Source organism: Cyclopterus lumpus, chromosome 15, assembly GCF_009769545.1.
Source record: "Cyclopterus lumpus isolate fCycLum1 chromosome 15, fCycLum1.pri, whole genome shotgun sequence".
Classification (NCBI taxonomy): Eukaryota; Metazoa; Chordata; class Actinopteri; order Perciformes; family Cyclopteridae; genus Cyclopterus; species Cyclopterus lumpus.
In genome coordinates this window covers 16,245,990-16,271,820 of record NC_046980.1, presented here as the reverse complement: position 1 = coordinate 16,271,820, position 25,831 = coordinate 16,245,990, and the positions used below count along the sequence as shown (strand labels likewise).

At 41.1% G+C, this 25,831-nt stretch overlaps 1 protein-coding gene across 4 annotated transcripts in view; it reads left to right on the top strand.

Annotated features, from left to right (window-relative positions):
- Positions 1-25,831, top strand: part of macrod2 (mono-ADP ribosylhydrolase 2) — a 368,778-nt gene that overhangs the window by 142,957 nt on the left and 199,990 nt on the right. For all 4 annotated transcript variants that reach the window (XM_034551877.1, XM_034551874.1, XM_034551876.1 and 1 more), the window contains exon 5: positions 5,078-5,194. In XM_034551877.1, the coding sequence (XP_034407768.1) occupies positions 5,078-5,194 (117 nt within the window). The remainder of the gene's footprint in view (positions 1-5,077; positions 5,195-25,831) is intronic.

Genomic DNA, 25,831 nt, shown 5'->3' with positions numbered 1-25,831 from the left:
GAGGGAGTTACCACAACGGCTTGAGCATTTTCCACCTGGCATTTAGTTCAGCCAGATCTTTGATTGGCACTTGATTAGCAACTAATCCATGTTATTATCTCCTTCTGTAAAATTAGTTGAGTAGAAAATGGTGTCGTAAATCACAGAGGTGGACTTGTGGAAGGGGCTTTGATCAGTGTACAGCTCTGGAAAAAAAGTGCTGCGAGGAGAGAGGAAATATGTTACCATGGATACTGCAAAAAAAGGTATTGTTGAGAGGGAGTTATAGTTTCAGGTATATGTTTGGTTTTGTGTGGAAACTGTAACTCCCAGTGTGAGAGAGCATTGAGAAAAGTTTTAGTTTCTATCGCCTGAGCTGTCCACAAGAGGTGTTGGAATATGGGAGATCTCAGTGGATCAGCAGGTTATGGCCACGAAGGCCCACCTCCATCTATTCCCCTCTGTTAGATTATGGACAGATATTCAGTCTTCTCCATTTCCAGCCAGGTAGAATCCAGCTGCCCCTCCCCTCATCCCTCCCGCACAGCCCGAGCTGCCTCCTCTGGCTCCAGTCCTGAACCTAACCCTCAGAGGAGCGGAAAATAATTAGGAGAGAAAATTGCAGCTGACACTATTTCTGAAAAGCAGGGTATTGTAATGAGAGCAGAGCAGGTATTCATTGTGTCTGAGGGAGCGATTGAAAGCCCTTGGTTTTCGGGCTGCCTGGGAGATGCCCCGGGAGAGTAAGCAGAGCTTTGCTGAGTCCCTTAATGCATGTGGGAACAGAGCCTTGAGAGGACGAGGCAGAGGTGTCTCCAACAATGGCGGGAGCCAAGGTTACAGCTGAGTAACTAATTCAAACCGCTCTAGACTGACACCCACTCTGACATGCACGCACACTCATCTCCTTTGTCTCTCTCAATACGGCTCTCCCTCTGTCTCTTGCCCTGCTTGTTCCCATTATGAGTTCAGAGGGATGCCGTCCAGCCACCGCGGAAAGTTATCTTCATTAGCCGTGCGGACTTGGTGGAGTGGCTGCTCCGGGAAGCTTTCTCTGAGCAACGCACTCAGAGAAAGATGAATACATGTTTTGTCCCCCATCGGTCCAGCCTGAAGCAGTGGCAGGCTGCAAGGAGAGAGAGATAGATGAGGTACTAACTGTTGTATTTTTCAACGGGGACCGAGGAAGCCCAGGAGTGGGGTGGACAGAAGCAGATGCTGCCGTCTGAATATTAAGCCTGTTAAATGAAATGTCCTCCTTCAAGAAGTCTTAACAGCAGTTAAAATATAGCACTGGGCACCACTAGTTGTGCATCACCTAACCGAGCACATTAAGGCTCCTGCTTGTCATGTGATTCAGACTGAAAGCTGGGCGATGAGAGAGAGGTCGCTTTGATCACCTTGCAATGCTGTGATGCAGGTGCATCAGCAGGATTTGTTTAGCATTTGAATATGATTATTGCGTCTAAGTATAACAAACATAATGGCGATTCAGGACTATCGAATAAGAACTTGACATATGCATGATAACAAGATACATTGAAATTACTGTGAGATTTTGCAGCAACATTTTTGTTGAATAATGTTGACATGATAATTAAATTAGCAGATAACTCCAATTAGCAGACAATATGCAACATACAGAATTGTTTAGGATTTTCTTTGTGAACGACAGGAGAGTGAGCTGACTTGTCCTCCTTTCTCAAGTGAATGTAAACGCCTGTCTTACTTAATGAGAATCTGAGGCTGCCTTGGTAATGTTGCAGGCATCCATAATGTAGAAATCTTCAGGGAATAATGCTGAAATTCCACTTAAATGAGAAAATAAAAATGATGGCCAAATCGCATGTGGGTCATATCTACACTTACGAATCCTCAGGTCTGCTATCCTAAATAATGGACATGGAAAACTGTATTCACAATCCAGTTATGATTCCCTCTCAACCCAACTGTGCAATTGAATTTGAAATTGCAAACTACATTTTGAAACCTCTCTCTGTCACTGTCCCCCCCCCCGCTAAATATAGCAAACATGCATATTACCCACTATGCATCTGTGACACTCCACCCATTCCATGAAGCTGGTAAAGCAGTAGCATCCAAGACTCTGTCAATTAGCCAGATCGGTTCAGCATCTTGTTCTCTATTTACTATGAGCAGATTTCCAGGCTTGTAGAGACTCGCTGAAACTAGATGCACAGTGGCATCAGAAAAAGAGTTTCATGCTCACTGTAGCTTATGCAACCATGAACAGGAGCCGTGAAATGGAAGCGAAAAGTATTATCTACAATCTTACTCTTCAGCTACTGAGATGAAACACAGAAGCCCGTATGCTTGTGCTGGCTGGGTTCCCAAAGTGCTCATAGGTAAGAGATCAGCCATGCCTGGTAGTGATGAGAGGAAGTGTCTGGGGAGAATGGACTCCTGAGGGAACACTGCAAGCTGGAGCAGGGCATTATTACATTTTCCTAACTTGGCTGGCCTTATATGACCATGAAGAAAATCATCGCTCTTGAACTGGCTCTTGACTGATTTCAGGTTGTACCAATGCGTTTTCCAAAAAAACAGCCATTACTATGCATTATAATAAATAAATACAAACAATTATTCCTTGTATCTATCGCTCTGTAAATATGTCATCTTTTTATTTTTTTTAATTTCTTGACCACTATAGTGCAGAACATATATATGTGTGTATATGTATGTATATATATATATATATGTTCATGTTTCATTTGCTCTGGCAGACACGTCTGGACCATTGAAATGGACTGACATTGAAATCAACATGCAGCATGATGGTCGGAGTGGAGGCCATCTTTTGTGTACCGTAGCTCTTGCAACCGTTGTAGCCGGCTAACCTTTGTTTAAACTGACTGGCGGCAAGAGGCAAACTCACTCATGCCGGCATGACATGTAACACAACAAGATTTAATGTGCATGTAGTCCCCAGTATGAAGGAGAAAGAAAGTATGAATTGACTATAACACATATCATGTTGGCTCTGTGCCTACCTCTAAACAATCCAAACCTAAATGTGTCACATTTAATGAGCAGTCCTTTGTCGTGCAGATATCCAAATGAGTCAGCAAGACCAGCCAATAACATAACTGAGAAGTCAATGTCCCAATTTTTTAACATTTCTATCCATGTTTGCATTAATTTAGTGGCCAAAATATCATAGAATAAATACAAGTTGTGTAATGCTTTCATGGAATGAAGCCGCTGCAAAATGTTTAATAATTGCTCCAACTCACAGAACACAATTGCCTTCATAATAGCCCTCATGTGAACTTTCTGTTAGTGCCGTGGGACACTTTTTTATGTTCGATATCACATTGCAGAGGGAAAACTCTATTTAGAGGATATATATAGAAGCATTAAAAACTAAACTTGAAATGCTTTTTCATGCATAGACCACATTATAACAAGTATAGGAAGCCTATTGAAAATACTGACTGGTGGTGCAGATGTGACATGAGGTGAACACATTTAGATGTGTAGTGCCGGAACAAGAAGACAAGGCCACCAAGGCGGAGGAGTTTGTCCGTGTCTATGCTTACAGTCCCAGACCTTTCAGCTCAGCCATTTAGCAATTCATGTTTGCGAGATGTTAAGAAGCAATTATGATGCAAATACGTATGGCTGATGATCATGGACAATCTTGTTTGCACAGTGAATATTATACAAATGCCAAGCCTACAGCCAGCGCTACATCTGCTCCGTGTTGTGTTAAGTAGCTTTCATTGTCACCAGAGCGATACCTCCTCATATCCACATCATTGTCACACTCGTGTTACTTTTTTGAAAAGCCATCAGGATTCGTCTCTGTCAGCTGCCTGTCCCTCAGTCCATTAAAGATGATTGATAGAGCTGGAGAATCTTCCGCCCAGCTGTTGTCGTTGACTCATCCCTGAGAAATTGAAAGGAGCTCAGAAAAGGACCATCCCTCATCAAAAGACCTTTTGTCTGTGTTGACGATAGGCAGCAAAGTACATTTTTGAAGATAGTGTATAACTAATGTTCATCCTTTTCTTCGTCCTGGCGCTGTTCGTGAATAATTATTACATTAGAGATGAAGATAGTGATTAGTCACATTTGTCTTTTATCAGGAATATGAATTCAGATTTTTCAGTATTTTTTTTTATCTGTTCCTCAGTTCTTCTTTCTATATCAGTTCAGAATATGTAAACAGTGGTTATCCTCTAGGTGATCTTAACTCTCAACAATTTAAGCTTTGATGGATAAAGCTAGAGACTCGTTCCCTCCATCGGCCAAGTCTTTAGAGAAATTTAAGAAAAGACACATCTGTTTTACCAATTGCTACTGTTCCTCCTGCTGGCTCTGTTATCCTCTAATGGCTTGTGAGGATTTCTACAGGACAACTTGAGGAGGATTTTATGATGTTTCGGTGTGATTGATAACATGCTCTTGGAGGGATGTCAGGCTTTCAGAGACGCATAATGTGGATTTCTATCTATCTGCCTCCTCGTGTAAGACGTGCCATCAATCAAGTGTATCGCGGCCTTAACCCGGTAAAATTAATACCTTAGGGGCGGGGCACCCGGGGTCTCCGTGGAACCGGGACACACACATCAACAGAATCAGAACACAGATCCAAGTCATAACAGGCTCACCATCGAGATCAGCACAGATATAAGATTCCTATCCCGGGGAAGAGAAATACAGTTAATGATCTGACTGTATATCGTTGTTGACAGTGGAGAAGGATTACAGGAACAACAGTCTCATTTCACTGTGTGTGGAGGCGTTATTAGATCCTAGCCCAGCTAATTTCATTCCTAAACTCGTCAATATTTACCAGCAACGGGGGCAGCTCGCGATAGCAGACGAAGCAGAAGTCCCTACAGAGAGCAGACACGGAGCTAACAAGATCATTTCAGAACCTAGAGATTAAGGAATCCTAAACATAACTTTCACCATCTTCTTGGTTCTGTTCCTGTAAACGTTTGTTTGTTTTGACATGATTAAGCACACAAAACGCAATTTAGCCCAGTTAGCTTGAGATCTGTTGTGTGCCTGCTTTTGTTCCTCCTCACAGGCCTAACCTCTCTTTGCATTTCTGTTTGGGTTTCAGTGGATGGCTGTATACACAAAGCAGCGGGGTCCTGTCTGTATGATGAGTGCCACTCACTAAATTGCTGTGAAACCGGCAATGCCAAGATCACCTGCGGCTATGATCTTCCTGCTAAATGTGAGTATCAGTTAATTAATATGTTTTGTGTTTTTGTGTTTGTTGTGTGCTCCGGTGCCTTGCAGAAGTATTCTCTAATCAAAGCTGCTGCCATTGAGGGCTACATCACCTGGCAGTTAGTGAACATTAAGATTTAGTGGTACACATTAGAGCAGTGAAACATTGTACAACCCAGCATTAATCTATATAGTTTTTTTAATATAAAATAGCTTAATTTATTCAAACCCAAGGCTCCTGAACCAGCTGGTGGACTGCACAGGCATTTCACTGAAGCAGAACATCACTTGTTTTCGCATAGCTGTTTGATTTTACAGAGGATTTTGCGATTCATGTGTATACATGCATCATATTTTGAATTGAGGTCATAGTTTTTTTGAAGTAGTGCACATTTAACTACACACACACAAACATGCACACACATGCACTTTTGCATACCTGCACCTAATGACTGGGGTCATTAGCGTCCATTCCAAAATGGTAGATTGGGATGCTTTTAATGTCCAAAATAAAAACATTTTAATCATAATTCATTAGTTTTGAAAACTAATTTGTATTAAATAGGAAGGCTTGATATTTGGAGGATAATTAATATGATTGGTGCTTGTTGTATTGCTGGATGGGAGTGGCATTTACTCACAAACAAAGACATTAAGGGACCTATTAGTTTCTTAATTTGATTGATTTTTCATCCCTGATTTATTTGTTAACCGATCACATAATTTTTTCTGTCATGCAATAAATGATCAGAAAAGGGATTGCACTGCACTCTTTGTTTTTTTCATTTATGTTGTAATCAAGTCTACGCAAGTTTGCGTTGCATTTGGCATGTACCTCTTAGAATTGAACTTTTGAGCTCATTGATTTTGATGATTGTCAGTATAACGTGCGCCACGACATCCAAAGTTCGTCACAAGCTTCTTCCCTTGCAAACTTGAAATGGAAAACATGATAAGATGGAAGAAATGTCACTGGGTGTAATTCGGTCGAGACCAACGTCCCAGCAGTCCTAACCTAACCCCGCAGGATTTCCATGAGACAGCCAAGAGAATACATTGAGGCCCAGATGAAATTAGGCTGTGTTAATATGGTATGTCGTAAAGATGTCAAACAAATGGAGCAGATAAACTGTGAGTCAGTCTTGTGGGCAGCCAGTTCAAGCGTCTGCAGTGCCAAAACAGGGTGCACCATGACATTTTAATAACCTGCAATGTCACCTGGGAGCAATCACACTGCCACTGGGTACTGTTAGTGTAATTATCTCTGGGCAAAACAGCTTCTCTGTGCTGATAAATCGTTATAGATTGTGTAGTTCTTTACCAGGAACAGTCAGTTGTTTTTTGAACGTGATGCTATTTCATATTAGAGCTATCTTTGCTCCCAGCCTGTATCATCTTCTTATCTCCCAACTCTGATCAGTGTCATCATCAGCGTTGTCTCTCTTGTTTCTCGTCTGCGCTTGGAAACTGACAACCGCTTGTCTTTTCTTTGTGAGCACTAAGCTCCGACAAAAGATCTCACACCCTCCCAAAGTCTCTCCACAGTTTGGATTTTGTTCTTCTTCCGTTAATTTCAATATCTGACTTATTTGTTCCACCTACACGCACATTATAACACTGCCGTAAATGCAAACAACCTATTCGGTTTATGACATCTCGAATAATGGTCTGTCCACCCGCTCACCAAAAAACAAACATGTCAACACAAGATTTTCACATTTCGGAATATCCCTTAATTAATGGATGCTACATGTAAGCGTAGCAAGAAAGGATAAAAGTCTGCATTGAAATGGCAAAGTGTAGTAGTTTAATTGAAATTTTATTTAATATAATCACCCGTTGCTGTGGCTAAAACTAAATTTATAAAACTGTTAAAATGTCCATGAAATGATTGTAATATTTGTATAATCAAATGATTAATTTCAGCCTTTTGAGATTACTCAGAGCAGATGGATCTGCTCAGCATAATTCACAGAGGTGGCTTTTGAAACGATTTAAACATAGCGTCATTTATAAGCTATTAAAAGCTACATTCTACTCATTAACAGAACATTGACAAATCAGCTCGATTGAGAACTTCATTGATATTTGTTGGTGGAGTTGGTTTTCACTTCTCATTGTCTTGTCTGTCAAACTAGTTGAATATTATTATGGTCATAGTGGGTGTTTGGCCTGTTAGCGCTTTCATAGATGGATTTTTATAGGCTGTCAGATGTCAAATGCAAAGACTTTTAAATTGTTAAAATGACACTCAATTGACAAATAGAACTTGTAGACCAATTAGGTCTTGTCCAAGAAATGTTATCTCTTAATTGCCATCCAACACAAGTGACCACACACACACTTGGATTTTACTCTGAGTACAACTATCTTCATTCATTTTTGACAAGCTTATTATAATATATTTGTTGTTCCTGCATCTCAAACATATATTGAAAGCGTGCCTCCAGACCTTCGCTTCCACATGTGGACTCAGACTCTCATTGCTGATGCATACCTGCAGACGGAGGTACGTCTACGCCTCAAAGAGTGAGAAGAGTACAGACAGATGGACCATTTATCGTCTACATCTTGGCAATGCCAAGTGTTTCCAATTTGGGCATTCTCTTCCCAGTTTTGCCTGAAAATTAGGCTACTTTTACAATTTTATATAAACACATAATCTCACAAGAGGATTGCATTCTTCTTTGGGGGCCGCTTCTCTGAAATCCAGCCCACTGCATATAATTGAAAATAAGGAAATCTAAACCCTGAATAATGCAGAACAAACTGTAAATCACTTTGCTTTTAATTACATTTTTAGGGATTTGGGCTTGGCTGCGTGCTGAACCCCCAGCAGTCATATCATGACTTTGCCAACAATGCATAGAAATAAAAATAATGAATTTACCCATTTCTGTTGATCTCACAGCATTTATGGAGTCTTAAGCGTTATTTGAAGATATCCCCCACTGTCTATTATATTTCATTCAACAAAAGATTACGCTGGTCAATTTAGTTATTTTTTTCTAAGAAATGGAGATATTGCGGTTTGAACATAATAACTCAAATAACTGGAAAAGCAATAAAATGCTTCCTTGTGTTCTGGAAAACTACTTATTGCCCGCAGAGAGAACAGCAGTTGATCTGAAATCAAAGTTGTCCTTGTTTGGAGATTTGATGTGCTGAGGCAATGGAAAATGACCAGGCTTACCCACCTCATCTATTTTTTTCTTTTCTTGCAAGACAAGAAAATTGCTCTCCATTATATCCCACTAAGCAGTTTAGACTGTGAATCCCAGTGGCAAATGAGCCTTTCCTTTAAGAGGGCCAAGCACATGTGGGACTGATTATTATGGGGGCTGGCCAAGGATTATTAATCAATGACAGTAATTACCCACCTACCATAGCGGAAATAATCCAAAAAACAGCGGTCTGTTGCATCAATATGACAGGAAAATTGTCTATTTGCCCTAATGTTAGACAAGTTACTCATTTGTTCATAGATTAATGATCAAATGAAAATATGATGTCAAGTGTAACAAGCTATGTCACATATTTATGACTCTACTACCAGAGCATGTGTTGCAACATTGTCCATAATTGCGCCGTTGTTAGTATTTCATTTTAAGTGCCTATGCCTAACATTTTAAGTTTAGATGGCCAGATTATTGCAGTGAGTGGAAATCACAGTAAATAGTAAAGGAGGCCATAGACTGGGCTGCAAAGATGAATAATAGATAAGCTTGGTCCACTTCAGCTGTCAAAATAAAAAATAAGATCATTTGAAAGTTGAAAATTAATAGAAACGGTGTGTATTGTACTCCTTTTGATAGTCAGAATGGCAACTGTTGTTGCATCTTGTCTCTTTTCCACCTGCAGTTGTTTTGGGCCACTTCAACAGCTGAAATCGTTGTAATTGTGTTCATTATTCCGTGTGCCTGTATTCTTGTCCTTTGCCTATACAGACGTCATTAAGTCACCTGTGAACATTTGCATTTTTAAAGTGTTGTGAAACGCATTAGCACTGCTGTGTGTGGTAAATAGATATTGAATAGTTCAAAAAGCCATCTTTGTAACCGTCACCTGATGCCATGATGAATGAGTTGAGAACTGTCCAGTATGCTGGCTCTGGTACTTAGTTTGTGTTTTCAGGGTATAAGAACACATTTAAGAAACAAGGAAAGTGGCCACTGAGGATGGTGATAGTATGATCGCACTGCATCCAATATTTTTCTGAAAAGCAGAAAGAAGATTCTTAAGTATCTTTTTCATAATCATCCGAAATATCAACATAGATTTGGTGGATTAGAAACGTTTGTATTGGGATGATACTAAACACAGCTCTGATTATATACACTGAATTTGTCCTTATTGTATCTTCTAATCAAAAAGCACCATTAAATACCAAATCATTTATGAAGATTAAATGCAGATTACATCTGCTGCAAACAAATGGTGGTTTAAGAACTGGTGTCAGAAGCCAAATGAGAATAAATTCATGAAAATACCCTTCTATAAATAAAATACAAGTGAACAGCAAAGCTGTGCTATGTATCTTCAATGAGCATGCTGTTTATACTGTCGTAAAACTGTATTAACTGTCTCTGTGTGTGTTTTTGTAATTTTAAAAGTGTGCCACATCTGAGGGTGATCTTCAGTGACTGCGCTCCACAATAGGCTGAATCTTTTCATTGTTATGCTGGTCCACAGTTCCACACTAATAACATTTAGCATAGACCTCGCAGGTTAATCTGCACTTGCACATTTCAGCCCCACCTGTCGCAGTGGAGCGAGAAGATATTTGGAGTTCAAACTAGAGGTCTGTTTGAAAAAGTTAATGTCCCCAAGGAACTTTCCAAGAGACTACGGCTGTGTTCACTCCCCAGCTTCATCTGCAATCTTTTACGCAGTTTTGTTTTCATTCCTAGGGCTATTTTAGATTGACAGTTCAAAACATTTACTGTTTATTGTTTTGCTCCCCGTTATTCTTTGAGCTCTAAGTATATGCTTTAAATAATAAATCACATTTGGATAAAAGAAAGAAGGGCCAACATGTTGTTTATCATGTCAAAACTGTTGCCTCTTTTTTGATTTTAGTCTTTGTTAATTATATATGGAAAATAGTTTCTTCATCTTCAACCATACACTTATGCAGAAGAATCAGCTTTAATTTGACATGTATGCAACAATTTCTACAGCATCTGCTCAACGAATACTATATTCATTTGTATCTCTTACATTTGTCTAATCTCATTGAGCAGAGAAATATTTTGGTCTACTATTTAGCTAACTGGTCCCCCCAGAGAAATCGTGCTCATTGGGAGAAAGTGTTTTTCTCTCTGACTTATCAGTTAGGTTATACATTTCAGCCTCTGGAGTGTTGCCTCCATCCAGCCCTCTGCGATAGTGTGGAGACACAACCTTATCCATGCAGCATCGAGAAGCTGGCAGACCTTTGATTTCTCTCTAATCTGAAACTGGATGCTGACTGTTTTGAGCACACTCAGCCGGCTCTCTGTCTCTACAATGACCGGGTACTTCTCCAACGTGCACTCCAGCTTCAATAGAACAACACAAAGCTCTGACATTTATGTATTTGTTGCTTGCTGCTGCCACACAGACCGGCTGGCCTCTTGTAGCCAGTGAATCCATATGCTGTCACTACTATTGGATGTGCTTCCTTTAATAACATCAGGACTCTCTGCTTAACCTTGTCCACACTGCGAATCGGTAACATTGTACATTTTGCAGCAATGCAGTTCCAATGAGAGGTCCCTAAACTCAGTTTGTGTCCCCAGATAGACAGATTTATGGATTGATAGAGTTGTTCCTTTCCTGTTATTGTCCATGGTTTGTGCTCTAATAAAGGAGAAACAGATTTAGATTATATTTGTATTTTCCTTTGAAAGTACAATATATACTATGCATATTCCAAGAGACGGGATTTGTATACCATAGTTAGACAAAACACCTTTGGGAGACGCACCCCAGTTCAGTTCACCTCTTTCTTTATCTGTTGCTCCCTTTCAGGACAAAATAGGAGTCTCTGGTGTTTACTGTAACTGCACCTGTGCTAATAATACTAATTATCATTCTGTGATACATTTTTCTCCCCGATAGCGTGAGGCATCTTTCCCATGCATGCCCTATTTAATCTGGGAGACCTGTTCCCTCTCTCTGCACTCAGCAAACACAGATACATCACAGCAAAGTTCCCACTATTAGTAATGACATGGAGCCCATTCAGATTAAATTTCCCCCTGGAACATTATCATTCTGCTGAGCATGTTTATCAAAGCAGTGTCTGTCTCATCACATACAGCGGGGCTGTCAGAGGGCCACATTATTTGTTCAACTTGTTTTCTTTTTACAAGAAAGAAATTAGTGTTATTGGGGAGCAGCTTTGTCCACGATGTTTCATGGTATTGCTTCACGTTTGGACGTCATTGTGTTAATGCTCTGAATGTGTCTTTCAGATGGAGGTCTTTTACAACTTTTTGCTCTCATACTTTCAATATTCATTATTTTAGGAACTATCAGGACACCTTGTTTTTAGGTTGACAAGCATTTATTTTTAAACACGTTATCCACTGAGTTTTTAAAAGTTCCCATAATTCCAGTGGTTCGTTGACTCCTTAAAAGCTGAAATATAAAAATAACAAATAACAGCAGTGCATTGTTAAACATTGTTAGCCTTGTCTTTCACAAGGGAAACGACTAACATGGCAGACGGCTGAACAGACTGTACTTTATCTCCACATAATGGATCAACTGGACGCTGTGTGACTGTTTCAAGGTGCTTTCTTTTGGCTCATTTTGGATTCAAGGCTAGAGTGAAAGACGTCCTTTGTTGCAGCAGATACATTATTGGGGCTTAACTCAACCCTGGTGGCCATCACAGCTCCAACCAGACACAGTGCTAAGTCAACATCTTCTCCACTGCTGACTGTTAGCACTCACATCATAAATGTCACTTCATCACTTCATGCACACTCCATTTCCCGTGCACCGGGTCTACCTCTGACTTTCTCAGACAGTTTTGGTTATTTTGTCTGGTACCTCATTCACTCAGTCTGTTTGTCAGTTAGTAAGGTATTAATTGTTATTAGTTTTAAATGTAAAAGTTGTACTTTGTAAATGTGGAAGTACTGTGTTTAAAGATAATCATGCATCTTTAGTATTCAATCTGCAAATCAAATCAAACAAATAATTAAATCAAGGAGAAAGGAGCTAAATGTCTCAGATGAACTATTTCAAACCTTTGATCCATGAACGATTATGGTCAGACCTTGCTGTTACGATGAAAGTTGAAGCTGTTTGCGATTATAATCTCCAAAATGTCAAGATGAATTAATGATAGAATAAATAGAGTATGAAAAGGAAGATTGGATATCAAGGAGAGGCAGATGTTGTTTTTTTTGCATGATCTATGAGAGAAGAAGTGCCTCTGCTTCTTCAGCCTAATCAACTGGCTCTCTGGCTTCTCATTGGTTGTAATGAGTGCACTCTCAAGGAACAGAACAAACCTAATTTCACTGCTGCTCTGTAAAGGCCCAAGTAGTCCCCCATGTCCTTCTCTTTTCAGATATTTGTGTTTCCTTTGTTGGCTGGCCTGTCAGTCTTCCAGGCCTCTTGAGGACTGGAGTAATTTGGTAATTTTGCCTAAATGGTTATACTGTAATTATGTGGCATCAGCTGCCTAGCTGTCAGTGAGACGGCCAACGGTCATTCATCACTAGGAAACTAGAAGAAGGGGTTGGGGGGGGGGGGGGGCATCTTGACTGATCGGGTAAACACGAGCAGGAAGAAAGGGTGGTGGTCTCACCCCAAAAAACGTCTGAAAATAAGAGGTAAGAAGCCTTTGGAGTAATGGGGTGAAGAGTGGCGGGTTGGTTGTTTAACTGATATCGGGCGTCAGCAAAGGGACGTCGGAGCCCCAGAATGACAGTGATGCATCAGGAGGGGGCATGTTGGGTGGCAGATGAAGTGGGACCACTACAAGGTCAGGTTTGAAGTGGAATGTGGGAGCAGCTCTAATGCAGTCCTGCCTTCCCATCTGTCCATGTGTAAGCCTGGTCTAATCAAGGCTGTCGTTATAAAGGGTTCATCACCCATTGGTGGCACATTTACACACACACACACACACACACACACACACACACACACACACACACACACACACACACACACACAGTGTCATTGGAGCTTCCTTCGTTGGTCACGCCGAGGCGATTCCCATAGTGAAACACCGAACAAAGTTAGAAAAAGAACCGTCACTATTGAAGTGTTGCGGCTGCCAAAGTCTATTGCGCTTTTTAAATTTCGATTTAATGTTGTATTTTGTTCATGATACAGTAACAGGAGGCATTCTAATTAAATGTTTGGGGATCACAGAATCTTTTTAAAAATGTATGTATGTGTAACGTTACCTCAGCAGATTAAAGGGCCACAACAATTTCCCCAGATCCCACAATGCATAGTGGTGCAGCCATAGTCCAATAAGAAGTAGGGGGTACCAATATGTGTCATCTAGATAGAACATGTAGTAGAAACACACAGGGAGACAACAGGGAGAGAAACCCACCAGAAACAATAGCAGTCTTTTTATACTTTGCTTGAGTGTCTGAGTCTGAGAAACTCAGGAGGATCATTTTTTTCGAGATCATTTCTCTTGTTTTGAATTAGAATGTTAACCTTAGTCTCCCACATTGCAAAGTCTCACAGTTTTATTTTGGTCTAGACATTGAATAACATGGGTCTTTCTTCCTGCTGGCCAAGATTGCATCATCAGCTGAAGGATTTTAGGGTTTCTGAAAGGAGTCTTCCCAGAAAATGCTGAGTATTTACAAGTGCAATGCAGTTGAATATAATAATAATCCATTTAATTTATATAGTGCTTTTCAAGATACTCAAAGACACTTTACATTATACACCGTAGACACAGCTACGGGGAGCAATGCAGGGTTAAGTGTCTTGCTCAAGGACACATCGACTAGGGCAGGGATTGAACTGCCAACCCCTTGATTGAAAGACGGGCATGCTAACCACTGACCCATAGTCGCCCCAATATATGACAATTAGAGAGAAAAAATGAGGTTTCAGCAAAGTGTGGTTATAAAAACTTTTTATTTTATGTGTTCTAACATTGCCCTATAGTTTTCTTGATGTCATTATGTGTCTTTGAATCTATTTTTAGTAAATGTATATTCTAAACATAAATGAAATACCTTACTTTACTTAAACAGCTGAGCTCCCCAAAATCACCAAAACATATTCTTGGCTCTATTGTGTGTTCATCAGCCTGTGTTCATTATGTCAAATTAGAAAAATTTGACCTCAAAGAGACCTTCCATTTTTATTTGACATTTTTGCCACTATTTATAGCCCGACAGGGGCAATTCGATCTTTAAATTGATCAATAGTGAGGTCTTTCACAAACGTCATGAGTGAGGGAGCATGAAGTCGACAGTATATTCAGTAAAAGCTGATGCAGAGTGAGGCTGCATTATCTTTCTTATGAGCTGAGGAACTTTTTTCTATGGAATACTTAGACCGATCCCTCTTAACATCTAGCTGTCTTTAATCAAATGTAATTATATGCTCTATTTTAGAGACTGACTGTTGTACTACAACAACAGCGTAATGGTGTTAATGAGGGCTGCAGGCTTCCTGATACTGTGACTAAGACCAATGCAGAACACTGCCACTCACTCCCCAGGGACAATAGTGCACCGTTTATTGTGTAACACTTGCATGTCTCCAATGTTGACAGTGTTGTTGTTCTAGGAAGAAAAGCAAAGTTTTAATCTGATGGCTTTGCTTACCTCTCATCCAGGACAAGGATAAAAACTAATTAAGAATGGGGAGTAACAGACTCCTGTAGTGCCATTTTCACAGCTAATTATGCATGAATACTGGCTGCCTAAATAGTTGCTCCCTAGTCTTTGATGTTCTTTTCACTAAATTGCTATGGTTACTTCCGCTCATTAGGCTTTTAAGATTGTAAGCTTTGACAGGTTTTGTCTTCTCTTTTTTCTCCTCACTTCCCAGAATCCCTCTGCAGAGGGGATGGATACATTGGTAGCCAGTTAGTTAAGTAGATTCTGCATTCTTAAATACTGTCATGTGACCTGTGTGTATATCCCAGGTTGTCATTCTTGGGTTTAATGCTGTGGATTTAGGCCTGCGCTGAGGCCCTTAACCATTAACCTTCCCATAAAAGTGCATATGGCTCCCTATAAACCCTAATGGGAAATAGGACCAATACACAGGAGCCTATTTGTGCTTTCAGGGGCACCGCTTTTGAGAAACACGGAAATGAGTCTCAATAAAAAGGCGAATAAACTTCTTTTTGATAACATTATGGGTTGGGGTGGGGGTGGTTCCCAGATTTGAATGCACCTTGGTTTAAGTGCTGTCTCGATCAATATGTTTTCAGGAAATTAAAGTTTGTATACTTGTGTGTAGACTTTATGGCTCGTGGCTGTTTGAATTTCTAACGTTTAATTAATTCCTTTTGTTGTTCGCACCACACTGAATAAAACCATCATTGACATCTGTGTAGCTTTATGTCTTGAAGCAGTTTGGTTTTGAGTTGGGTTAATTAAGTAATTGCCCTCTATGATAATTTGATGCACCTTTACAACAAAACACCACATGGGCAAACTAATCAGTCATGATGAGGAGGTTTTACTGTAGACTCATCATACTTTATTGTTACTATTTAAAATAAAGTTGATTTTATATCCAGTAATATTAAATTATCTTCAGAAAGAAGTAGTCTGTTCAATCGCACTCAAGGGAAAATGGAGAATATAGTTTCAAAATTGCTTCCATGCCTGCAGCAATTAAACATGTAATTGTTTCTATATGTAATCACATATATCATATATTTATTTAGCAAGTACTTTAAACTGACTATGGGTGGCAGTAAACAATGACATGTTGGCTCATATGTTTTGATGACATTTGGCTGCCTCTGTTTCCCGGGTTGTTTTGAAGGCATTGCAAGGTGAGAAACGTCTCTGCGGCAAGTAGTTTTATGATGATCACCTTGAGTCGTAGCTCTGGCCAGGAGACCAGTGAGTGTAATGGATCTGCTGGGAGCCTTCAGTATGGATTTATAAAAGTGCAGGGCTGGAGTGGAGGATCAGTCACCTGCCTCTGTTTTCCGCAGACCAAGAGACACCAATGAATAATGTCAGAGAGCTATCCAAGGCGACAAGGTTTTTCGACAAACTGCACTTCCAGGAACTTTTACAAGTCCTAACCATAGAATATTGAATTGGAAACAAGCCGCTTCTGCAACATTGCCCGAGATTTGATCTCACTTTGAAAGTTTGCGATTTCCCTTTCAGAATAATTAGGTACACATACACACACAATTCCGCATGTTATGCAGCACGTGGCAGTGCACTGTAGGGGACCAGGACGTGTCGGTAAAGGTCCCTTCCATGTGCGCGGTGCTTAGGTTGGCAGGGCAGGCAGGGAAGCGTCCGGATCAAGTTTCCCCCTCCTGCTGTCTAATTATTGACCCATCTGGTATTGTCTTTTCAATTGTTTCAATTATGATGGTACTGGTGTTGCTCAGCACCCTGGCGTCAAGACATGCATAATTCATGTGCAACACCCTGGACTCCACTCAGGGCTGTGGGTTTGAGCTGAATGTCAATACTGCCTCATGCCCCCAGTGTAGCAGAGGGTTGTCTGTATTGACAGCAAGGTAGATAAGGAGAGCAAAAGCAAGTGCTGCCAAAGACAGTGGATAGTGATGCTATCATGGAGTGTGTGTGTGTGTGTGTCTGTGTTTGTATGTGTGTGTGTGTGTGTCATCGCAGCCTGTGTTTGCTGCCGCCTGATATGTGACCTCATTATTGTCACCCCTGGACCTTCGAATCAATAGTGTTCAATTACTCATGAACCGCGACACAGCACTGTATACCAGGAAATCAAAGCCAACCGAGGGTTAACTCAGGGATTTGCCTTCACTGCCCAAACAGCTGATTCCATCAGAAGCCAAAGGAAAGGTAATAATCAATCAAGAGTAAAAAAAAGTTCAGCGAGTGTGACTGTTCATTAAGAGGTGTGAAGATGAAAGGGAGAAAGGGGTCACAATGTGGCACCCTGCTTTAATGGGGGTGCCTCTTGGAAGGCTGAACATGACATCTGCAAAATGTGTCATTACGAGATGCTACTGGCAATTGTTTACCCACAGACTGGTGCTCAGCAGCATGATTAAAACGCTCATATTGTTCACAGTAGCAGGCTTATCCACCACTGTTTTCTGCTCTGACACCAGCATTTTGTCATGAGACGTGGGAAGAATACATGTTTTTGCAGCCATGTGCAACAACAACATCTGCATTGCTTTTAAAACATTTAGAATTCAAAAGTTACATATTTTTTCCACAGATATATTGGAGTTTATTTTTTACATATCCATTTTTCATTTCCGTCAGTGTGGTCGTGAAGGACTCATTGATTCAGTACATGTGACTGAGTATTCATACAGTGACCTCTCAACAACAACTCACCTTCAATTGCAGAGGTGCTCTCATTCACACTGGCCTACTGGCCTTCAGCTCTGTCTCTGGTCGCCGTGCAGTCACACTTCATGTGTGCAGAATAAGCTGTTCAAGCAGAGATTTCACTCTGCCAAATGCATCTCAGAAGACCTCAGCCTGCGACAGCTAAATGATGCCTCTGCCTTTCGGTGAAAACTCCACTCTGGGAATATTAACACAACGCACCTTATTCAAGGACACTTGTTTCAGTGAAAAATAAAATGTTCTAGTGTGCTGATGTCAACTGAAATCAGTATCAGTGATGATGGAAATGAAGAATGCAAATGAACGTATTTCAGCTTAACGAAAGATGCAACAACTGTTGTGAGTTTTTAGCCTGTTTTTATTTTCTCCAACAGCAAATCTTAGTTGACACCAATCATATCATTAATAAGGCTGAGGAATTGCATCAATGCAATGTGTTAATTATTTGTTTTATCATCGGTTGTTTCGCTCCCCATATAGGGACTATGTCACCCTGAAATAAACCTCTCTTGCCGCTCTAACTGCCAAGCTGTTCGCTCGGTTAGGCAACACAGCTTCTGAAAGGAAGTACTGCCTGAGAGGCTCAACTCAGGGCAACCTTTGCTTATTTAGTGTACTGTCCAAGAAACGCTTGAGTTTGATAAGTGAGAGGACTCAGACTGCAACAGTGATATGATGGTTTTGACAGGTAATATTTGACAGGTAAGCTAAAACATTGTAAAGAAAGGAATAACAGTGTGGCCATCCTAGATTTGTGTTCATCTTCACAAGTTAGACTCAAAAAGCTTAAAAATGTTCCACATTTCACTCACAAGTTAAACATCTTTGACTCTTAACATCCTTTTCTCTTCTTATGACATTGACATCCTTGACATCTGTGTGATATTAGGATCAGAGCTTTGTATTTTGATTTGTACCCACAGACTGACGTGACCTTATGAGCTTATAGGTGTGGATTTTTTTCCAAATTAGACTGACTGTCAGTCTGTTTATTCTCTGTCTCAAAAGGTTTGTGCCGATTGAATTTGAGGCTCATATTGTATGAAGGGAGGCAATTTATTTATTTTATCTTTCCTGAAAGTTTCTCTCTGATATTCAAAATGTCTCACCATGTTTTTCCATGGATATGTGAAAGACACATACTTTTGTCAGTGTGACATTTACTGTGTGTACATGGAACAAAAGGACGGAACAGTGATGGTGGCTTGTGAGTACATCTACCGGTGTAGACTCTAATAAGCTTTCCTCAGTAGTTACTCATGACAGCAAGGCTCAGACACGCCACAGGAAGGCTGGACTAGTTAAAATATGGAGACAAGACAACCATTCCTCAAACCATTGTGCTCACTCCTGTGGAAACATTATTTTTTTCGGTTGATGAAGGACACAAAGCCAGGCTGTTGTCACCCTCTCCTGGCATGGCGACACACGCACAGCTGCACAGCCCACCCCTCTGTTCATCCGCCTCCTGCTCCAGTGCCATCGATCGGAATCTGTCACACTCTCTCCCCTGGCACAGCGCTTCCCTTCCTAGGTAGAGTCGCAGAGCGGCAGGGGGGCCAGGGGAATGGAGGTTGCAGTGGGTTGTTGAGGTGGGAAGGGTAGTGCGGCGGTGGTGGTGGGGGTTTGAGTGGTGAGCAGCTGCTTTCCTATGGATCACTTCATTAATATCCCAGGGCAGAAATTTGAGGGGCCGCTGCAGTCTAATTAGCCCTGTCTGACCCTCGCATCTCAAAGAAGTCTCTCCTTTCCAGTTCCTGCAGAAGAAACCCAAAGCCAAGTAACTCCCCCCTCCCTCCCTCCCCACTGCCTACCCAACACACTCTCACCGTCACTGTCAGTTTTTTAAGGTGCAGCAACATAAAAATCTATCCAACCACTACCTGCTGCATTCCAACCTCCTCAAAGTTACATATTTCCTGAAGCCTCTTGTTTCACCATGAAGCATCCAAAACTCTCATCGTGCTGTTAAACCGTCCCATGTCGTCGCATACCTGTCTTCGGCCATCACTGTGTGTGTGTGTATCGCAGTAAGCAGTGTCTGACTCCCATGGGGCAGCAGGGACAGTGTAGCACAATGGGAGCAGTGTGTGCGTTTGGTGCCAGGAGACGAGGAGCCATCCCTCATTAGTATCATCTGCTTTCCCAGATGGCAGGGTCAGTGTGAGAGGGGGAGCTTGATGAAAGGACTCGTCCTGCAGGGTGACACTCATTCTGATTCTGCCACGCAACACTCTTTTTACGCCTCCCGAAGCCAAGTTCCCAGCTCTCACAGGTGATACCCGGGCTTTAGTGGGATTCACAGACAGAGAAAGAGAGCCTCATGTTCTCAATCCCGCTGTACCGCCGTGTGTACCCATGCTGCAACCTGATGAGTTTATCAGAGATACAGAGAAGTGAAAAGTCAACTCAGGAAAGGCGACCCTTCAAGTTGTTACTTGAAACCCGAACAAAAATAACCTGGAATAAATGGATGCAATTATGTTGACGCCTGCTATTTTTAAACACAACTTTACTTCTCAATAATATTTCTTTCCAAGGTACTTTCATGCTTCTTCAGTGGCTCTTTAGAGTGTAGCTTGGGTCCAACAAAAAGCCAGGAAGCCTTGTGTCATGGCTCGACACTGTGAACGAAGGCATAAGCTTTCTCTGCCGTGGCCTGCGAGGCAGCGGCAGCTTCTGCAAGACAGAAAGGATAATGAGTGCTTTCACATTTCACCTTAAAAACTCATCTATCGTCTCGTATACCAATTAAAAGCATGTTTTATTAAATCTGCCATTATCAAATCTGACCTTCCAATTATTTTTTCGAATTTTGCTGCTGATTCTGACGCCCAGGTGTGCCTTGGAGGACGCACAAGGAATCACTAATGGTTCCCCACGCTCCAAAGACCTGTTACACTGCAACCATACTGCTACTATCTCTCCTCTTGTAATCTTTACTTCTCACTATTGTCAATTGGAGAAAAGAAAGGAAACGCATACGATACATATCTTTTTACACACTTCCTTAAACATGTTGGATTGAATTTTATTTATTTTTGAGGATCTGGAAAAGGTGCACTCCAGATGAAATGCAGAGCACTCATTTCAGTTGTGGTACCTTTTTAAATGGCTTCATTTTGTGCAAGATGAAGGACTAGTGGTGAGTTTAGAATGCACAGTGAAATGTAGATAAAGAGAACAGGTTGTTTGTTTAAGATCCATGTTTTTTTTGCCTTTCATGCATGTCTTGTGTTTGGAGTCATGTTGGTGTGCTTACCTGATGGTGACGGTTGTTGAACAGCTGCAGCAGGGTCACAAATCCTCCTATCTGTCATTGGATACTCCTTCTCAACTCCCATAGCTCACCACAAAAAAAAGAATGAAAAAACCCACACGTCGGCGGTGATGGAGAGTAGGCATTGAGGGAGATGAAACAGTAAAACATGGTCAAATACTCGTATTATAATATTCATTTTGATTTAATACCACACTGATCGTGGCAGGATGTCATGCTGAGGATTTGATGCAACCTTTTCATCTCTAATTAACACTTCTGCCAATCTTATTACATCCCCAGTTATTTATTTATTTATTCTAGAATTTGACAAACAGAATATGCATAAGCATTAGTTTCAGAATCATCCAAATGTCCAGAGGCTTTGAACTGTAAATAGTGAAACCGCGGATATAAACGAGAAATGATGATTCAATGCTGTCCTGAAATGAGATCAAATTGAAATGAATGACATTCAACTGAATACAGAAAAGCCCTTGAAACAAAGCTGTGACAATTCTATATGAAATTACTTCAAGCATAATGAGCAGGTTGCTATTCAAAAGCTGCAATTAAAAGCTACGACAAAGCCTTTTACAAAGCTAAACTAACCATCCCCCGTTTCATTCAGATTGAGACACAGGACTTCTTAAAGTTTTCTCACCCTACTCCGTGAAATAAAACGGTAAATTTGAATTTAGGTGAACATTTGACCCCCGGCTGTGTTTTTAATGCTCACGGATGATCTCAAGTCCCGCTACAAGAGAGGACATTGTTTAATTCATCATCCCTGGAACATTGTTACTGTCAGACTGCAAGTAATGACTCTATTAGCATTTTCAGCAGAGCTACGAGTACAACCTGGGACCAAATGCATAAAACTGAGATTCCACAAAATGATAAATAGTAATTATTATGTCTACAAAACAGCATGGAAGCAATCATTACAAACAACAACAAAAAGGTCAACATTGGGATTGAAATAAATTTGATAAACGTATGAGCAGGTTGGTTAAAGTTACATATGAACATAGTTAAGTATCACTATCACTGTTACCTAGGATTGCTGAAATAGCCATTCATATCATAATTGTAAAACAAACCACAGAGATCTAAGCATCATTTTAAGGTTCAAATCCATCCCCATTTTCGGCTGTTTATGGTTCAGTGAATACAGATTATGTACCATAGATATATTAAATATATTTGTTGTTGTTGTTATTATTAACAACTTCGGCATTCTTCATTCTGTATTTACAGCCTATAAAAAAAAAGGTTGGTTGGTGGTTTGATCCCGGGCTCCCCCTGTCTGCATGTCCAAGTGTCCTTGAGCAAGACACTGGACCATAAGTTGCATGTGAGCCATCTGCATGTGAGCCGTCTGCATGTGAGCGATCTGAATGTGAGCCATCTGCATGTGAGCCGTCTGCATGTGAGCCGTCTGCATGTGAGCCGTCTGCATGTGAGCCGTCTGCATGTGAGCCGTCTGCATGTGAGCCGTCTGCATGTGAGCCACTGCATGTGAGCCATCTGCATGTGAGCCATCTGCATGTGAGCCACTGCATGTGAGCCGTCTGCATGTGAGCCGTCTGCATGTGAGCCATCTGCATGTGAGCCACTGCATGTGAGCCATCTGCATGTGAGCCATCTGCATGCGAGCCATCTGCATGCGAGCCATCTGCATGTGAGCCATCTGCATGCGAGCCATCTCTGGTAGGAAACCACCAGACAAGATGTGTTAGGATGACAAAATAATCATCCTTCATGGAAAGAGGCTTACAATTCATTTTTGCATTTGACAAAACCCCATTGCATTATTTTTGATTAACACTTGTAATATTTAAAGCTGAGCAGCTATATAATCCTGATACATATGCAACAGGATTCCAATTCAGTGGAGTACATTATGAAACAGATTGTCCCTTAGCAACCAGACACTGTTTGATGATGTCTGGACTCTGACTAGCAATGTCAGTTCAGTGAATCTACCTCATTCAGATGGATCATACCATCTTTTTGACTGCGAGAGGAAGTAACTCATAGCTAGAGAGTAGCTGTGCACACTTCACATACTTAATCTTACAGTGGTGGTGTGTATTTAAGGTCAAGATTGCTCATTTCCGTGGACCTCAGGATAAAATGAATATAACTAAGGATGTGGTCATGTTTGAGTTGTAGTTCTATGGCGACTCGGCGATGCATTATGAGGCTCCTGGTGTTACACGAAAAAAGCAATTGAAACCACAAAGATGGGTAATTCTTTGCAGGGTAGGCATGGTTAAAAAAAAACATTGCAAATAAAAAGGTCACAATGTGCTGTATGAAGCATACCAGTTTTTTTGTTTTATTTATTTACTGTTTTATTATTTCCAAAGTATGATGCTAAGATAGTGCCTGTTGACAATATGTCATAATTTTTTCATCAAGCAAGAGTCGCTTCATTCACGTTATTAATGAGAGCTCCATATCTAGATGGCTTATTTGAAAGATAGATAACAAAACAGCAAAATAATACTCAGCATGGATTTTTACAACAGACCTGTGATATCATCCAAGTGGATATTTTGTGCCTTTGAACTGACATGCGGTCACCGAGGACGCACCGCTCCAAGGTGAAATACCCCAGGTGGCTCTCAGCTTGTCATGTAGTTAGCAGAGACAGTATTATCCCCTTTAGGAAAGCGAGTGGATGGAGATCAACATCATTGCTGGTCAAAGCACTTCTCAGGAACTTATATTTCATTTCCGCCCCGTTTTATTGTGTTATCGATGGAATTATATGAAAGCAATATCTTTCTCCGACTCCTTGTGCGGTCTTTGTGAAAGATGAGATTCTGGCATTAAACCCACCTGTTTTGCCTCAAGTCGACGGGTGTGCGGGTTGGGTGTGTGTTTCCCTCCGTGCACACACATGAATTCGTATGGATTTGTATTTGTGTTAATAGACATTAGAGCGGGCATGAGTGTGAAATTGACCTCTGCCACATGGAGCTCAGCGTGGATTATTTGCCCCCAGAGAGATGGAGTGGCCACCCACATGTCAACCAACGTCAGCGCGTGGAGACAATCGGAAGCTGCTAAAATTGCATCAAAAAGAGCAGGACTGGAGAGTTTGAGGTGCAAATAATAATTAATTTGCCCTTTCACTCCCACGGCATATGCTTATTTATAGAGAAAACCAGAAGCAGAAATGCCCTCATGCAAACTAGCTGTTTGTTCCTCACCACACATGCAAGAGAAACAGATGCTTGTTGGCCCTGCCCTGTTTGCCTTTGTTTTCTCACCGTGTTGTTGCACCGGCTCAAGGTAGACCGGCTTTGTCTGTCGCAGACAAAACTGACATCAAATAGATTTCTTTCATGTATTAGCAGACAGCCTCAATCTGGATGGACAGATGGTGGACGTTTGAAGCACTTTCTAAGTGGAATTAAAGGAATACTGTCTTGTCTGCGACTCCTCCTCTCAACGCAAAAGGTCTTCAGTTTAGAGGCCTTTGAGCTCATCAGAAGGATCAATGCACTGCAGTCAAATATCCCTGTTGTTGCTCATCATTTGTGTTGACGTGTACTGCTATCTACGTGTTCTCCGTCTCTCTTTTACATAATACTAGTAGCTGTTTAGATGTCAGTGTGACGCTGTGAAAGCACTGCTGGCATGTGTGAATGAATGTGAGATGTGTGCAGTGAAATCAGTGTGTTCAGTCACAGGAGAGCAGTGGAGGCGTGTCTCCGTGTATTCTGTGTTGATTGCATGTGGTATTTATCAACTCTTAATGAGACGGTGTTGACCTTTCATTAATCCCTGAAATTGAACGTTTTACCTCAAGTGTTTAGAGGGGGCCTGAACCAAATCACTGTAGTTCTGAAATTAATTTAAAGGGAAGCTGCTGTTATAGAATAACAATACACAACCTCACAACTTTGTTTCATGGGGCAGAGCTTTCCCAAAAGTTCTAATGAGGGGTTCAATAATTAATTGTGTGTAATGTGCCTGAAGCAGAGTAATATTCTCATTTAGAGAATATTCCTGTTCACTTTATAGTTATTTGTGGCATACGTGTGTGTGTGTGTGTGTGTGTGTCTGTGTGTACAGATGCAAGGCATGCATGCGTTTTAGATGTGATTTATGTATTAATTTGCTTATGCATAAGTATTTCAGATGTGGGGATACTCTCATATTGCACATTTCTCACTCAGTTCAATTTGGTGGCTTCTCAGAGTTAACAAGCTTTCTTACGATATTTATTGAATTGCTTTCATTGCAGTGTGAACAAAGTGTGAAAGCAAGCCAACTTTGTATTTGTCACTAGTGATTTGTAAGTTAGCTAGTCGTACTTCTCTACAGGTTAGTTTCCACCTTCTTTATATTTTGGTTCATGTCTGCTCCCGGTCAAATATCAGAATCCTCCAACTCTGCATAACATTTGAAGTAACATAATTGTTCATCTTTTTTGAAGCACATCGATCAATCATCACCAATAAGAAGAGGCATTCAGCTAGCTTTATTTCTGGTAGATTGCTGTGAAGATTACGTATTTTTCATCAGCAGCTCTCATGGAGCACATTAAGGCAGTATCCCAGAGGGGTGGAATCGCCTATTTTCCTGATGCTATTTTGAACACAGTAGGATTGGACACGTGGCATGGTTCTGGTTAAAGAGGCGGATCAGCCGTGGAGGTATTTCTCTGTTGATTTCTCCTCCATGAGAAGCCATTAGCCTCCGGGGGCAGCGACGGGGTCTGCCCATTATTCAGGGACAAGGTGGTGGAAATGGAGAGGGATAAGACACAATATGCTCAGGGCCAAGCCGCTCACTCCCCTGACCTGCTTCTCAGATGGCTTTTCCACACTTC